At 49.4% G+C, this 17050-nt stretch overlaps 1 protein-coding gene across 1 annotated transcript in view; it reads left to right on the top strand.

Annotated features, from left to right (window-relative positions):
* Positions 1-17050, top strand: part of ACAD9 (acyl-CoA dehydrogenase family member 9) — a 49636-nt gene that overhangs the window by 20425 nt on the left and 12161 nt on the right. The window contains exons 3-8 of the mRNA XM_059076728.2: positions 8897-8998; positions 12155-12261; positions 12961-13061; positions 13793-13871; positions 14738-14912; positions 15453-15526. Coding sequence (XP_058932711.1) covers positions 8897-8998; positions 12155-12261; positions 12961-13061; positions 13793-13871; positions 14738-14912; positions 15453-15526 — 638 coding nt within the window. The remainder of the gene's footprint in view (positions 1-8896; positions 8999-12154; positions 12262-12960; positions 13062-13792; positions 13872-14737; positions 14913-15452; positions 15527-17050) is intronic.

Here is a 17050-nt window from a genome sequence, read left to right as displayed (position 1 = left end):
GTGGTTGAGAATCTGCCTGCCAATGCAGGGGACGCGGGTTCGAGCCCCGGTCTGGGAGGATTCCACATGCCGTGGAGCAACTAGGCCCGTGAGCCATAATTGCTGAGCCTGCGCGTCTGGAGCCTGTGCTCCGCAATGGGAGAGGCTGCGATGGTGAGAGGCCTGCGCGCCGCGATGAAGAGTGGCCCCCGCTTGCTACAGCTGGAGGAAGCCCTCGCACAGAAACGAAGACCCAACACAGCCCAATATAAAATAAATAAATAAATTTAAAAAAAAAAAAAAAAGTAAGTAGATTAAACTCTTCCATCAAAAGTCAGAAGTTGCCAGATATAAAAAACAATCCAGCTGTATCTTGTCTACAAGAGATTCAGTTTAGATCCAAAGACACAACCAGCTTAACAGATAAATGGGCAGACAAAATGCATATGCATACAATGGAATATCATTTAACCTCTCAGAGGAGGGAACTTTGGGCCAGCGCTGCAACACGGACCTTGAGGACATTACACGAAGTGAAATGAGCTGGTCAGAAAAGGACAACTACTGATTGATGTCACTTGTATGAAGTATTGCTACCGAGAGCAGTCAAATGCATAGAGACAGAAAGTAGTAGAATGGTGGTTGCCAGGGGTTTGGGGGGGAGGAATGGGGAGTTATTGTGTAATGAGCGCAGAGTTAACTGTTTTGAACGGTGAAACGAGTTCTGGAGATGGGTGGTGGTGATGGTTTCACAATAATGTGAATGTACATAATACTACTGAATTGCACACTTAAAACTGGCTAAGATAGTAAATTTTATGTGTATTTTGCCACAATATAAAAAAATGGAAGAAATCACTTATGTGAGGGTCTGCTTCCGAATCCTACTTGTCCATTTTGATGCAAATGTTACGTTGCCTCTTCTTTACTGAGCTTTGTAATAGGCTGAGACCCAGAACTGTCAGTCCGCCAGCCTTGTTCTTTCCTAGGCTCCTCGAGGCCCTTTGCATTTGCTTGTAAATTTTGGAATCAGCTTTTCAGCTTCTACAAAAAGGCCTTTGTGTGTTATGATTGGGGTTACAATAAATCTGTAAATCAGTTTGAGGGAGAATTGAGATTATAACAATACTGAATTTTCAAATGCACGATCGTGGGATTATCTCCCCATTTGTTTGATTCTTACATAATTCTCTCAGCAGCATTTTGTGTGTCATGGTCAGTGTATAGACCTTGGACATTTCTTTTTTCTTTTTTTCTTTTTTTTTTTTTGGCTGCATTGGGTCTTCATTGCTGTGTGCAGTCTTTCTCTAGTTGCGACGAGCGGGGGCTACTCTTCATTGCAGTGCATAGGCTTCTCGTGGTGGTTTCACTTGTTGAAGAGCACAGGCTTCAGTAGTTGCCGCATACTGGCTCAGTAGTTGCGGCATGCAGGCCCTAGAGCACATGGGCTTTAGTAGTTGCAGCGCGTGGGCTTCAGTAGTTGTGGCACGTGGGCTCTAGAGCGCAGGCTCAGTAGTTGTGGCACACAGGGTTGTTTGCTCTGCGGCACGTGGGATCTTCCCGGACCATGGATCAAACCCATGTCCCCTGCACGGGCAGGCGGATTCTTAACCACTGCGCCACCAGAGAAGTCCCAACCTTGGACAAATTTTGACAGAAGTTTCTGATGGTTTCTCAACTGATCCTTAATGTTTTTTTGATGGCTTGTAAAATGTATCCGTAAGTATTTAAAATTCTTTGACATTATCGTAAATGGTATTTTTTAAAATTCCAATTTCTGATTGTTCATTGTTTGTATATAGAAATACAGTTGATTTTTTACACATTATTTTTATAGTGGTATGGAAGTTCACTTTTTTCTGTATATACTTGTTTCTATTTCTGAAATTTTTCTTCATAATCTATATTTTATTTCATTAATAAAAGAAATTCACACTCATTTAAAGGAGATTTAGGAACTATAAACAAGATGAAAGAAAAATGTCACCCATTGTGTCACAGTGTTTATTGTTGAAAATCAGTTTTAGTTGAACTTAGCAGATGTGGGTGTTTTCGTGGGGATTTCTTAATTCAACCTCAGGGTTATTCCCATTAAATTTAATATGTATGCAATATAACATTTCATGATGACATTATTTGCTTTAAAAAAACTTTAGTTTGAGATAATTGTAGATTCACATGCAGTTGTAAGAAATCATTCAGAGATCAGTTATACCCTTCACCCAGTTTCCCCCAATGCCTCGCTTTATGGAGTGCCTCTTGCATAACCTCAGAACGTTTTCACGACCAGGAAATCGACATCAACCTTATTCAGATTTTGCTAGTTGTACGTTTACTGATTATGTATGTATGTACTTATGTAATTTTGTCATATATATATAGATTCATGTGATAAGCACCACAGTCGTGGTACAGAACAATTACACCACAAGAATCCCTCGTGAGTTCCTTTTATAGACGTAGCCACTTCTTGCCCTCTCCTCCCCAGCTTCTGGAAACCACTAGTCTGTTCTCCATTTTTATAATTTTGTTATTTCAAATATGTTATATTAATGGAACCATACAGTATATAAACTTTGGGATTGGCCTTTTTTACTCAGCCTAATTCTCCTGTAAGTTGCCGTGTATTGGTGGCTTGTTCTTTTTTATCGTTCGGTAGTTTTCCATGTTACGGGTTAACCCAGTTTGTTGAAATTCTGACGTTGAAGTACATCTTGGTTGTTTCCGGTTTTGAGGCTCTTACGAATAAAACTTCTGTGTACATTTGTGTACAAGCTTTGTGTGCACAGGTTTTCTGTTCTCTGGGATAAATGCCCAGGAGTGCAGTTGTTGGGCCCTGAGGCAGTTCTGTGTTTAATTATTTTCAAAGTGTGGGCTGTACCATGTTACGTTCCCAGCAGCAGTGTATGTGATCCAGTTTCTGGGCCTTTTTTGCCAGGATTTGGTGCTCTCACTGGTTTGGTTTTAAAAAAAAAAAATTGGCCATTCTGATAGATGTGGAGTGTTATCTCATGGTGGTTTTAATTTGCGTTTCCCTGATGCCCGATGATGTTGAACATTTTTTCATGTGTTTGGTTGTCCCCTGAATGTAGCCTCTTCAGTGGGTCCAGTTGGTTTTTGTATTATTGACCTTGTACGGTGCACCCTTCTTAAGCCCATCTTTTAGCTCTTGGCAACTTGTTTGGTCGTTCCCAGAGGGTTTAGTACATAGACAGTCACGTGGTTGGTGATGAGGGCAGTTACGTGTCTTCCTTTCCAGCCTGGTTTCCCTTTCTTTTCTTTGTTTAATTCAATGGCTGACATCTCTAGTATGTTGAATAGGAGTGGTCAGAGCCAACTTCCTTGCCTTGTGCCTGATTTTAGGGAGAAAACATTGTCTTTTACCATTAAGTATGAGTTAGCTGTACACTTTTTTGGACTGCCCTGTACCAGGTTAAGGAAGTTTCCCCTTATTTCTAGTCGGTTGCGTGTTTTCATCATAAATTGTATCGAATTGTGTCCAGTGTTTTCTTCTGCATCTGTGAAGATGATTATGCTTTTTTATTGTTTATTCTGTTGACGCGGTAAATTACATTGACTGGATTCTTTTTTTTTTTTTTTTTCTTTTTTTTTTTTTTTTTTTTTGCGGTATGCAGGCCTCTCACTGTTGTGGCCTCTCCCGTTGCGGAGCACAGGCTCCGGACGCGCAGGCCTGGCGGCCATGGCTCACGGGCTTAGTTGCTCCGCGGCATGTGGGATCTTCCCGGACCAGGGCACGAACCCGTGTCTCCTGCATCGGCAGGCGGATTCTCAACCACTGCGCCACCAGGGAAGCCCCATTGACTGGATTCTTAACACTGAACGACATTTACATTCCCAGGATGGTGCCCCTTGGTTGTGATATATCATCCTTTTTGGTATTGTTGGATTCACTCTGGACGATGTTAAGGGGACGTGACAGCTAAATACAGTTGGGATCCTGGATTGGGTCGCAGGAAAGAAATAGGGCGTTAAGGGACAAACTGGTGGACTTCAAATTAATTCTGTAACTTAGTAATATTGTATGAATGTCCATTTATTAATTTTGATAGTTTCCCCATGGTTCTATTAGCTTCTGTTAGGAGAAGCTGGATGAAGAGTATACGGGAGCCCTATACTATTTTTGTGACTTTTCTTTAAATCTAAAATTATGTGAAAATAAAACTTTAAAATAAAAATGAAAAAGTGATTTCTTATGGACAGCATAGTTGAATATTGTTTTTTTAATCCAATTTGACAGTGCTTTTTCCTTTTTAATTTTTAAAATAAATTTAATTATTTTATTTTCTTATTTTTGGCTGCATTGGGTCTTCGTTGCCGTGCACGGGCTTTCTCTAGTTGCGGCGAGCGGGGGCTACTCTTTGTTGCGGTGCACGGGCTTCTCATTGCGGTGGCTTCTCTTGTCGCGGAGCACGGGCTCTAGGTGCGTGCGCTTCAGTAGTTGTGGCTCATGGGCTGTAGAGCACAGGCTCAGTAGTTGTAGCACACGGGCTTCGTTGCTCCACAGCATGTAGGATATTCCCGGACCAGGGGCTCGAACCCATGTCCCCTGCATTGGCAGGCGGATTCTTAACCACTGTGCCATTAGGGAAGCCCCCCTTTTTTAAATTTATTATTTTTTTTGAGGTAACGTTGGTTTGTAACATTGTAAGTTTCCTGTGTACAACACTTATTCCTATTTCTGTGTATATTATGCCATACCACCCAAACTTCAGTTTCCATCTGTCGCCATACACTTGATCTCCTTTACCAATTCCACCCTCCCGCATTCTGTGCCTTTTAATTGGTTTTTGATATATGATTATTTTAATGTGATTATTGATATATATAGTTGGGTTTAATGTTATCATCTAGCTGTTTATTTGTCCCTTATTTTCTTTGATCTTTTTCCCTCTTTTCCTGCTTTTTTTTGGATTACTGGGGTATTTTTTATGATTCCATTTTATCTTTTTTGTTGGTTTATTAGTTATGCCTCTTGTGTTTTATAAGTGGTTGCTTTAGAATTTATAGTATGTAAACATATGCTATGTCTTATCCAAATCTGCTTTCAGCTAATATTATACCACTTCATGTATAGTGTAAGAACCTTACCTTTCTGCTTTCCCAGCCCATGTTCTGTTTCATACATTTTTTTTTTTTTTTTTTTTTTTTTTTTTTTTTTTTTTGCTGTACGTGGGCCTCTCACCGCCGTGGCCTCTCCCGTCGCGGAGCACAGGCTCCGGACGCGCAGGCGCAGCGGCCATGGCTCACGGGCTTAGTTGCACCGCGGCATGTGGGATCTTCCCGGACCAGGGCACGAACCCGCGTCCCCTGCATCGGCAGGCGGACCCTCAACCACTGCGCCACCAGGGAAGCCCTGTTTCATACATTTTATTTCTACATTCTTTATAAACCCTACAGTACTTTTTTTCTTTCTTTCTGTCTGTCTGTCTGTCTGTCATAAAATGTACATGGAATAAAATTTACCATTTTATGTATTGACCTCCTCTTGGTACCATCATTCTTCTGTGGGAGGGACTTCTTTTCACTTTTCTTGTGGTGCAGGTTTGCAGGCGTGAGGATCTACAGCTTTTATGTATCTGGAAAGTCTGTTTCATCAGAAAAGACTTCCGTGTTGACAACATTTTTCTTTAGCAGTCTCTTCTGATTTAGCATTGTTTCTGATGAGACCTCTGCTACCATAGTATCTTTGGTGTTTTTCATGCGTGTTTCTTTGTATCTGGCTGCTTTTAGGTGGTTTTAGAGAAATGGATATTAGTGCAGTTTTCTTCACTTTTTTCTCAGGGTTCTTTGAACTTCCTGGATCTGTGTGGTTTATAGTGTTTATCAACTTTGGTAAATTTTGGTCATTATTTCTTTAAACTTTGTTGTATCACCAACCATACCGCTTTCCCACACTGCTTCCTCCCTGCTCTCCTTTGGAGATGTTTTATATATATATATATAAAGCATGCGTGTCTGTACAAATGGCGTAGATAATGTATAAAGAGAGATATACATGTATTCGCTTGGGGTTGTCCCACAGCTCACTGGTGCTCTGTTGTTGTTGTTTTGTCTTTTTTATTTTGTATCGCTTTTATTATTATGTCTCATGTTCACTAATCTTCTTTTCCCCCCTGTATTTGGTCTGCTGTTAATCCAATCCAGTGTTTTTCAGCTTAAGCATTGTTTCATCTCTGGAAATTTGATTGGTGTCTTTATTTTTCCATGTCTCTCCTTAATATGCTCATATTTTCTTCCACATTTTTGAGCATTTGGAATTTGGTTATAATAACTTTTAAAAAATAAATTTATTTATTTTATTTATTTATTTTTGGCTGCGTTGGGTCTTCATTGCTGCACACGGGCTTTCTCTAACTGCGGCCAGCGGGGGCTACTCTTCGTTGCGGTGCGCGGGCTTCTCATTGCGGTGGCTTCTCTTGCTGTGGAGTACAGGCTGTAGGCGCGCAGGCTTCAGTAGTTGTGGCAGGCAGGCTCAGTAGTTGTGGTGCATGGGCTTAGTTGCTCCGCGGCATGTGGGATCTTCCTGTGCACAGGGCTCGAACCCGTGTCCCCTGCATTGGCAGGTGGATTCTCAACCGCTGCACCACCAGGGAAGCCCCTATAATAACTCATGTAATACCCTTGTCCACTGTCATCTTTGTTATTTGTAGGTCATGTTCAATTGATTGATTTTTCTTCTCATTATCACTCATATTTTCCTGCTTCTTCATGTGCCTGGTATTTTTCTGTTGGATGTCAGTCATTGTGGATTTTACATTATTGGTGCTGGGTGTGTGTGTCTGTGTGTGTCTGTGTGTGTGTGTGTGTGTGTGTGTGTGTGTGCGCGCGCGCTGGGTGTGTGTGTGTATATGGTCTTAAGCTTTGTTCCAGGGCACAATTAAGTTACTTGGAATAGTTTGATCCATTCGAGACTTGCCTTTAAATGTTGTCCGGAGGAGCAGAGAAGCCTGTAGGGCACTGTTTTTCAACTTTTTTTTACTGCTCTCTCTTCCCCCAGAGCCTTTTTAGACATCTTTTTACCTTAATCACATCCCTCTGTGAAGTTTTAATGCCACAGCTATATTATTATCTGTTTACGTTATACGTGTTGCTGTGCTTTATACATTAAAATATATTTTTTTGCTCCTCTTCTTCCAGAACTGTTTTCACCCCCTTGGGGGTGATGCTGCCCTGTTGAGAATGCCTGGTCTCGGGCTGATTCTTTGCTACTAGTAACACATGACTCTTCCTCCTTGTATCTAATACCCTGTATTCTAAGGCAGCAAGATAAATCCAGTGTCTGTATCTCCATCTTGAGGGAAGGAAGTCTTCCCAGATCCTGGCAGTTTCTTCAGAGTTGAACATCCCCTACCATACAGCCCAGCCACTGCACTCCAAAGTGAAATGAAAACATGTAGTTGCACCAAAACTTGAATATGAATGTTCACAGGATCTTTATTTCTAAGAGCCAAAAACTGAGAACCAACCAAATGTCCTTCAAGGGGTGAACAGATAAACAATTTTATACCCATACAGTAGGTACTGAACAATAGAAAGGAATGAAGTATTCATACCTGCAACAATAAGGATGAATTTCAAAATCATTAGGCCAGATTAGGCCAGATCAAAAAAGATGCCTTGTGATTCCATTTATCTAAAAACTCAAAAATGCAAACCAATCTATAGCCGAAAAGATTAGTGGTTGCCTGGAGATGGAGGTGGAGGGAAGGATTGATCACGGAGGGACTTGAGGACATTTCGGTGGAAAAGGAAATGCTTTTGTTGATTGTGGGAATGGTTCCATGGGTGAACAGATGTCAGAACTCAAAAAATTATTCTAAATATGTGCAGTTTATTGTGTGCCAATTATATATGTCAGTTGAATTGTAAAAGTTAAAAATGAGGGATTTGGGGAACCTATATTTCTCATTAGTGACCCACATGTATAAAAATTTATGAGCGTGATTATGGTTGTTTTTATGATTTATAATAGTGATGAAGTTTAATTTGTTGTCAGTTGATGAAAACACTTTTACTTGATTCATATAAAAGTGTGCAGTTGCAGGGCTCCCCTGGTGGCGCAGTGGTTGAGAGTCTGCCTGCCGATGCAGGGGACACGGGTTCGAGTCCTGGTCTGGGAAGATCCCACATGCCGCGGAGCAACTAAGCCCGTGAGCCACAACTACTGAGCCTGTGCGTCTGGAGCCTGCGCTCCACAACGGGAGAGGCCGTGACAGTGAGAGGCCCGCGCACCGCGATGAAGAGTGGCCCCCGCTCGCCGCATCTGGAGAAAGCCCTTGCACAGAAACGAAGACCCAACGCAGCCAAAACTAAATAAATAAAACTTTAAAAAGTGTGCAGTTGCAGACCTAATGCAGCGATGGTTGAGCTTTGCTGTGACGACTGTGTGTGTTGGTGGTAAACAGACTGACCTCAAGAACCTGTGGGCTCTGGGGAAAGGGTGTTGCTCTGATCACCGGCGGAGCTGGGTCCAGAAGCTGCCTAGAGTCCGGCTACGTAGCAAAACATTTTAGGGCAGTGCTGGCACTTGTGTGTTCATTGTCTAATTTTCTAGAAGGTACAGGTGATAAAACAAAAGTTCAAGCTTAGTAATAAATGCCTGCAGAGAAGTTTAGGTCTCATAAATGTATAGTTTCTGCAGTTTTATGTAGTGAATACACCCAGATCAAGAAACAGAACATTACCTGGTAGTGGTAATTTTCTGAAATGCAGTTCTTGCTGTGGGCGAATGAGGTAAAGTTGAACCAACATGATGCTGAATGACCACGGCTAGACAATTTCCAGTTCTGAAGTTTCTGACGCTGGGATTGTATAACATACAACAGTTGTTCTGTTTTCTTCTCTTTGTGTAAACATAGGTTATGTTTTGTTTAATCAGAATATTTCCTTTTGGCAGTGGACTCTCAAAAAATTGACCGGGAGGGAAAAATCCCACATGAAACTTTAGAGAAGCTGAAGAGGCTGGGGCTTTTTGGGATGCAAGTCCCAGAAGAATATGGTAAGTAAAGGAAACCACCACCCACCCAGTTTGGCTTTTAAGAAAACCCTCCGTATTTGTCAAAAAAAGCGTTCTGTTCCAGAAAGGTGGCCTTTGAAAATGCATGAAGTCCAAGGTCAGGCTGTAAAACCTCCCTTTGTGGGTTAAATCCAGGGTGGCTGGCTGGTGAGTGTGTGGCCTAAGAGGCTTTTCAGCCGGAAGAGCTATCCAGTTCTGTGCCTTCCTGCTCGGAGGTGGGGAGGGACCCTGCAGGATGTCTGTGCTCTCTGGGTCCCCTGGGTGGGGGAGAGGGGGTGGGTATCACCTCCGGCCACCTCGGGCCGGTGCAGCGTGGTCTCCACTGTGAAGCCCTTTGGTCTCTGTGGCGGAGGAGCTGCCGCAGTCCCTCCGGTGCTTTTGTGGGTAGGGAAGGTCTCGCGGTGCGCGCCCAGGGGCCAGGGCCCAGCGGCCAAAGGGGTGGGCGCACAGCTGTGGGGCGCGGGCCGCCTCGGGGATGGGGCTCTGGCCTCGGGAGCCTTCGAGCAGGCCCGTTGTCCTCTGGGCCGTGCCCGTTGCTGTTGGAGGTTTACAGTGAAAGGCCCTGCCTTCCCCCCGGATCCTCGCCCGGTGGCCGTGCCCTGTTAGACTGAGCCCGTCATGCAGCTTGGGTGTCTCCTGCCTGATCTAGGGGTGGTCCTCTCAGCTCTGTGGGAGTAAGGGGACGGGCACAGAGTGTGAGAGGGAGGAGGAGGGACCAACCGTCCCCCGCGAGCACTGGCCCGAACGCACGTCCCTGGATTTTCACTCTCGAGATCTTTTGACGAAGATGTGTGGCCTTCGCCCCGCACCCCCTGCTCTCAGAGCCCTCCCGCCGAGCCCCGGCTCCCTCAGGACAGGGTCAGCGGTTTGCACCCGAGAGCTGTGGGTGGTATGTGACGTCCGGGTACGTTCTCCCAGGCAGGCTGTGGGTGAGGCCTGCACGGCGAGGCCCGGACGCGGGAGCTGTCCTTGACGTTCTGCCTCCGCGCACCCCACCCCACAGCTGCCTGTGCAGGAAGTCCCGCCGGGACCTAGCCTGCAGCTGCTCCAGTCTGAGACGAAACGTGAAAAGTTAGAACAGACGAGTTTGACGCCTGATTTCCTTAACTTAGAGGCAGATTTTAATCAGGTTAAATCTTCGTTGATGTGTGTGTCTGTCGCAGAGTATTAAGCTGTTAAAGGACGTCTCCTCCTTGTCCTCCTATGAAATCCCTCTCACCGCATTTCCGAATGTACGGAAGACTACAGTCTGTGCAGAAAACTCGCGACAGCTGCTGCTGCTGCTTCCCCCGGGTGGCGGGGTGCAGCACAGGCCTCTTGGGGGAGCCACACCTGCCGCCTCTGGCTGGGGACAGGGGACTGAGCTCTCCCCAGACCTCGAGACCTGTCGGTGTCACTTGTGGGTGACCCGCAGGCCCCGGGGAACTGTCTGCCGTAAGGTGGGGGCCGCGTCGAATATTAGAATAGAGACCAGGTGGGGCTGACCCACAGAGCGGGTTGGTGTCATGAGCTGAGAAAAATAAGTGTTTGGAGAAAACAGATAGCGGAGGAAGGCTGGCAGACACAGCCAGGTTGGTGGTTGTACCCGTTTCCCCTTCAGAATCATTAGGAATCTACTTCTTGACCGATGAGAAGCAGCAGTTAAGTTCTCCTCCAGATAATTCCTGTGTAAAATTGGAATATGTCTTTTTGCATCTCTGTGTTTTATGCCAGCACGTGTGTGTGTGTGGGGTGTGTGTGTGGGGGGTGTGTGTGTGTGTGTGTGTGTGTGTGTGTGTGTGTGGTTGCACAAATCTATCCCTTATTCCTGTTTTATGTCCCCTTCTTGGGCGTGAAAATGCTCTTTTCTTTCATGAGATGCCAGTGGTCACATTTGGGGCTATTTCATTGTCCTTCCTTTTTCTAAATCCTGGGGAAGTTAAGGCGACAGCAACCTTATGTTCTCGCCCAACACATTTTCGGGAATTGTCCGCAGTCCCGGAGTGTTCTGAAGGCTGGCTGGAAGCCGCCATCCCGGAGGAGAGGCCTTTCCACCCGCAGCCGGGTTTCCGCCCCCAGTTCCCTGGCTCCCCCTGGGCGTTTCCGGCCCCTCAGCCCCTCCCCCGTCGCGCAGTCTCCACCCGCCTGTCATCTGTCCCCATTGCTTGTCCTCCCCCCATGATTTTTCTGATACTTTCATGGGGAATAAAATCGTGTTTTCTTTTTTTGAACAAGCAACACTGCCTTCAGTATGTGAAACAAGTAGGAGCACACAAGCGTTTTGATTGAAAGCGGCACGCTGACGGGTGCCGCAGGGCCCTGGCCTTCCCTGGGTCCCCGCTGAGCGCAGGGGGCGCTGCGCACCCCTGCAGGGACTCGGCCCTCCCCTTGTGTGAAAGGCGCCCCCTGCAGCTGGGCCGCGCGTGACCTTCGGCCCCGGGGCGGCGCACACAAGGCCACCCCGCCACCACCGGAAGTTGAAGATAATATATATGCGGAATACCCGAGTTCAGCGGAGTCTGTGTTTTTAGTGTTTTCTCTTTTTGCTCCTACAACACCGACTCCTTCCGAGGGTGACTTTGACCCCCGACCCCGGGTGGGCATTTGGCAACATCTGTAGACATTTATGTTGTCAGAACTGCGGAGGAGGGGGAAGTACTGACATCTAGCGGGCAGAGGTCAAGGATGCCACCCCACGTCCTACAGCACACGGGGCGCCCCTGCGACAGAAGGACCCAGCCCCGGATGCCAGTATCCCAGGCGGAGAGACCTTTCCTGGAGGCCGCGAGATACCGGGGGTGGGATGCGGAATGGGGTTCACGTCTGTGAAGCCCAAGGTCTGTGATAGGAGATGTTCACGGCATTTCAAGTAACTTTATGTAGGTTTAGGTGTCTATACATTTTTGTATTAAATATTACATTTTTATATTAAAATATACACTTGTATATGCTTATATGCCTAGAAAAAGTCAGAAAGGGTGTACACAAAAATGCTCTTTCTGAGTGATAGGTTTATGAGTAATTTCTATTTCCTTTGTACCATTCTGTGTTGTGATTTTTTTAAAATGGTGAGCTGACTTGACTTTATAAAGCCACTTGCCTTTCCTGGGAGGAATTTGGGGCTGGAGCGTAAGGGAAGCCGGACTGTTTCTGCCCTAGGTGGCCTGGGCCTCTCCAACACCATGTACGCGCGGCTGGGGGAGATCATCAGCCTGGACGGCTCCATCGCCGTGACGCTGGCGGCACACCAGGCCATCGGCCTCAAGGTCAGGGCTCCGGGTTTCTGCGCTGGCGAGGGGGCGGCCGGCCGGCTCAGTGTCTCGGAGGGAGGCCCGCTGTCCTGCAGCCTCTGTACCGTGCTCAGTGCCCTTCGGTGGCCCTGTCCTTCCTTTTGAAACCTCCTCCTGCCCCGTCGGCTCTGACCCATCCTTCCAGGCCCAGGTCAGATGCTGCTGCCTCCATGGAGCCTGCCTTCACCGCGGGCTGGAGGTGTGACCCCGCCTCTTGATTGGCTCCCTCGGGGCCTGAGCGTGTCCCCCCTGCTGCTGGCACCTGTCCTCCTGCTCCGCTGGGCTTGGAGTCTTTCAGGGCAGGTCCAGGGGCCCACAGCTCATTCCCTGGGTGGTTCTTGCTCAGCGTAGAAACCGAGGGGGCTGAGTGCACGGCAGGCTTGGCGCCCGGGCGTGGCGCTGCCCAAGCACCAGCTGTGGCTCCAGCCACCCGGCCCCGGCCACCCTGCCGGGAGGTGGAAAAACTGCCGGAAAGACTGAGGCCCTCCCTGGAGCTGTGCTTGGGGGTCTCCCTGGCAGCCCAGCTCCCCAGACCCCCCGGCAGCTCCCCACTTTTTACTGTGGCTGCCAGCTCTTGCGCGAAGGAAGCGCGTTCCAGAGGGGGCCGTGTTCTGCAAGCACGTCTCCCACACTTGTCTCTTGCCGCCGCTGAAAGCAGCCCTTGTGTGTCGCCAGGGCATCATCTTGGCCGGCAGCGAGGAGCAGAAGGCCAGGTACCTGCCCACGCTGGCTTCCGGGGAGCGCGTGGCCGCCTTCTGCCTGACGGAGCCAGCCAGGTCAGCCCCGCGCGCCGCACACGGCTTCAGGGCCCCGGGGCTTTCTCTGAAGAGGGCTGGCTGGCTGCTGCCCTCCCTGAAGACTTCCGGGGAGTCGAGTCCGCAGCTTTGCTCACCCATTCTCTTCACGCTCTCTTACCTTTACCTTACTCCTCTTTCCTGGTGACCTTTACAAATGAGATAACATGGCTGACAGCACCTGCAGTTTTTTTTGTGCTTTGCAACCCTCCTTATATACAGTAATGCGTTCAGGCTTCACAGCGACTTTTAGGGTATGACGGGCGGGTGGTGTTGTCCCCACTTTACAGGCTGTGAACTGAGGTTCAGTGAGATGGGGTGATGAGCCCCGAGTCTCACAGCTGCCGTGATGGCAAGTCCGTTATCCAGCCCCTTTCCATCCTGCTTCCCCACCTGGGGACCCGGGCCCCCGGCACGCGCCTTGCGGGAGCTGAGAGCCCGTGTGAGCCGGCGTTTTCCGTGTCTAGGCCTCCCAGACGTTGTCACTGCCGCCCTTTCCCCCGGTGTGACAGGGCACGGTTGGCCACATCCACCGCGCCACCCGTTTGCAGAGGTGAAGTTTTCCTGAAGCCCGCCCGCCCGTCTACAGATGGTCTGTGGCTGCACAGCTGAATGTATCTATTGGCCGTGGCCCTGTGTTTTCCGTGGGGCCGGAAAACCGCTCTGCTCTGTCTCCAGCGTTACCCCTCAGCCGCATATTTCTGTCCCTGCAGTGGGAGCGACGCCGCCTCCATCCGGACCAGGGCCACGTTGAGTGAAGATAAGAAACACTACCTCCTCAACGGCTCCAAGGTACCGCCGCGTGGCCTCCGTCCCGACCTTCGCCACCACTCGCTGACCGCTCCCCACGCTCCGGGGGTCACAAAGGGCAGGCGCGCCACCCCTTAGCCGCCATCCTCGGGTGACGCACCTCCTCCTTTGGAAGAGGAAACGGTGGCTCCGGGGGGTCACGTGACCCACCACCATACCGTCCGCTTCGTGGCAGGATGGGAAGCAAGGTGTCCTGACTCCTGAGCCTGCAGGCCTCCGTAGTGCCGCCCCCCTCCCCCAGCTGCTCTCCTGTGTCCATTCTTTTAACTTTTTCTTGCACGGAATTTGAAACACCAAAGTTTAGCGTCGTGAGTGTCCGCCCCCGTCCCCCGGCTTCAGTGCTTCCTCCGTCACACTGCAGTTCTGGGTGGCAGCCGTGACGAGCTCAGCGCGCCTCTGCAGGACGGGCCTGAGAAGGTCACGGCGTACACTTAAACCTTGATCGCTTCCTACTCTCTGCTTAACGTTCAAACTTCCCTCATTGTCTCATACTTCTTTTTTACAAATAAGTTGCTTGAATTAAGATCCAAATAAGTTCTATATGGAGCAGTTTGTTGAGAAGTCTGTTCCCCCTCCGCCCTCCCCCCTCCCCTCTCCTCTCCCCTCCCCGTTTCCCTCACTCCTTTCTGCCTCCCTCCCACCCCCAGCTGTTCCATGCTGAGCCGGAGCTGCTTGACACACGCACAGACACACGTGCAGGGCCACCTGTGTCTCCTGGGGAAATCCGTGGTCTGGGGATGCTGGGTTGAGCCCGCCCTGGCCTGAGCTGTGATGGGCGGCTGGTGCCGAGGGTGGCCACTTTGTAGCAGTTTGGTTTTCTCTGGAGCCCTTTTGCCTTCTGTCCTCAGGTCTGGATCACCAATGGAGGACTGGCCAGTGTTTTTACTGTGTTTGCGAAGACAGAAGTTGTTGATTCTAACGGCTCAGCGAAGGACAAGGTCACAGCGTTCATCGTAGAGAGAGACTTTGGTGGAGTGACCAGCGGGAAACCCGAGGATAAGTTAGGCATTCGAGGCTCCGACAGTGAGTGGCACGTGCGCGCCTGTGTGTGTGTGAGCGGGAGCGACGTGGTGGGACTCTGTCTCGTTAAAAAGATGGCAGACGTCGAGATAGCACGAGACTTAGGTAGTTTTGTCTCCACCTGAGCGTTTGGCGACATCTCTCCGCATGTCGGGCAGTGACGACTTCAAGGTGAGGCCGTCGCCGCCTCGTGACGCTCAGCCTCGGGGGGAGGTGGTGCTGGGGGTCCTGGGTCAGCGTTGCAGTGCAGCAGACCCCCTTCTTTCCGGCCTGGGGCTCCTCCTTCCTCCCTTCTCCCTCCTCCCCACCCAGGCCCGGTCGGCACTCAGTCCGCTCGAGGCTGGTGTCCTGTAAGTGGCCCTCGGCCCACCCGGAGCTGCCCTGCCGTCCTCACGAGGCTCAGCCCCTTGGGTCCCTCAGCCCGGACTGTGGAGGGTCTGAATGCGTGAGCGAGTGAGCGCGTGAACCGCGTCCCCTGCGTGGGGGTCTGGGGTGGGGCGCTTCGTCCCCCTCAGCGGGGGCCCCGGGTGTCGTGTGTTCCAGCCTGCGAGGTCCACTTTGAGAACACCAGGGTGCCCGTGGGAAACGTCCTCGGAGAAGTTGGCGGCGGCTTTAAGGTGCGTTGCCCTGTGTGTGCTGACCTCTGTTGCAGTCTCGTGTGCGTTGGCGCAGCTTCCCGTCACCTCCCTGCCGGCCGTGCGCTGGGCCGGGCGGGCCGGGCGGCCGTGCGTGGCTCTCTGTGGGGAGGTCCGCAGAGCGGAGAGAAGTCAGCCCTGGGAGGCGGGGCTGCGGCGGCACTCAGTCCCACCCTCCCTCGCGCAGGGGTCGAGTCCTCCCCCGGCCCGTGGAGGAAGCAGCCCAGTGGCCCTGCAGAGCTCAGGATGCGCAGCCCTGGGTCCTGAGTGCTTTACCCTGATTTTTTTTTTTCTTAAGAGTATTTTTTTTCGTAACAGGTAATTCACATGACAAAATTTACCATCTTCAAATGAATGCTGTGCTGGGTTTCAGTGTATTCACTCTGCTCGTGCGGCCATCTCCAAGGTCTAATTCTAGAACGTTGCCGTCACCCCAGCAAGACCTTACGCCATACTTGAGTCTCATTTGCCCTCTCCCAGACTTCGGCCGTCGCTGTTTCACTTTCTGCTTCTGTGGATCTGCCTGTTTTGTTTGTTTGTTTATGAATTTATTTTATTTTTGTCTTTGGCTGCGTTGGGTCTTCGTTTCTGTGCGCGGGCTTTCTGTAGTTGCGGCGAGCGGGGGCTACTCTTCGTTGTGGTGTGCGGGCTTCTCATTGCGGTGGCTTCTCTGGTTGCGGAGCACGGGCTCTAGGCGTGTGGGTTTCAGTAGTTGTGCCATGTGGGTTCAGTAGTTGTGGCTCACAGGCTCTAGAGCACAGGCTCAGTAGTTGTGGCGCACGGGCTTCGTTGCTCCGCGGCACGTGGGATCTTCCCGGACCAGGGCTCGAACCTGTGTCCCCTGCATTGGCAGGTGGATTCTTAACCACTGCGCCACCAGGCAGGCCCCATCTGCCTATGTTGAATGTTTCATTTAGATGGAATCCATGTGTGGTCTTTCTTGTGTGGCTTCTGTCACGCTGCATGTTTTCACGGTTTATCCAAGTCTAGCAGGTGTCACGCCTTCTTATAGCTGAGTAACGTTCCATCACGTGCATGGACCACGTTTTGTCCATCTGTCATCAGCAGATGGACATCTGGGTTGTTTCAGTTTGGGGCCATTTGAATAATGCTGCTGTGAACACTCACGTGCACGTTTTTGTGTGAACGCTGTTTTCCATTCTGTTGGGTACACACCTGGAAGAAATGGCGGGTCAAAATGGTGACTATATGTTTAGCTTTTCGAGGAACCGCCAGACTCTTTTCCACAACAGCCGCACCGTTTCACATTCCCGCCAGCAGTGCGCTAGGGTTCCATTTGCTCCACATCCTTGTCAGTAAGTGTGATTGTCCATTTAAAAAACTACAGCCATCCTCGTGGGTGTGAAGTGTATCTCGTTGTGGTTGGATTTGCATTTCCCTGATGATTAGTCGTGTTGAGCATCTTTTTATGCACTTATTGGCTATTTATCTCCTTTGCGTTTTGGGGATTTTTTAAATTTTATTGGGTTGGCCAAAAAGTTTCTT

The sequence above is a fragment of the Kogia breviceps genome, chromosome 10 (genome assembly GCF_026419965.1).
Source record: "Kogia breviceps isolate mKogBre1 chromosome 10, mKogBre1 haplotype 1, whole genome shotgun sequence".
Taxonomy (NCBI): domain Eukaryota; kingdom Metazoa; phylum Chordata; class Mammalia; order Artiodactyla; family Physeteridae; genus Kogia; species Kogia breviceps.
Note: the sequence above shows the minus strand (reverse complement) of the source record. Positions and strands in the feature narration are given on the sequence as shown.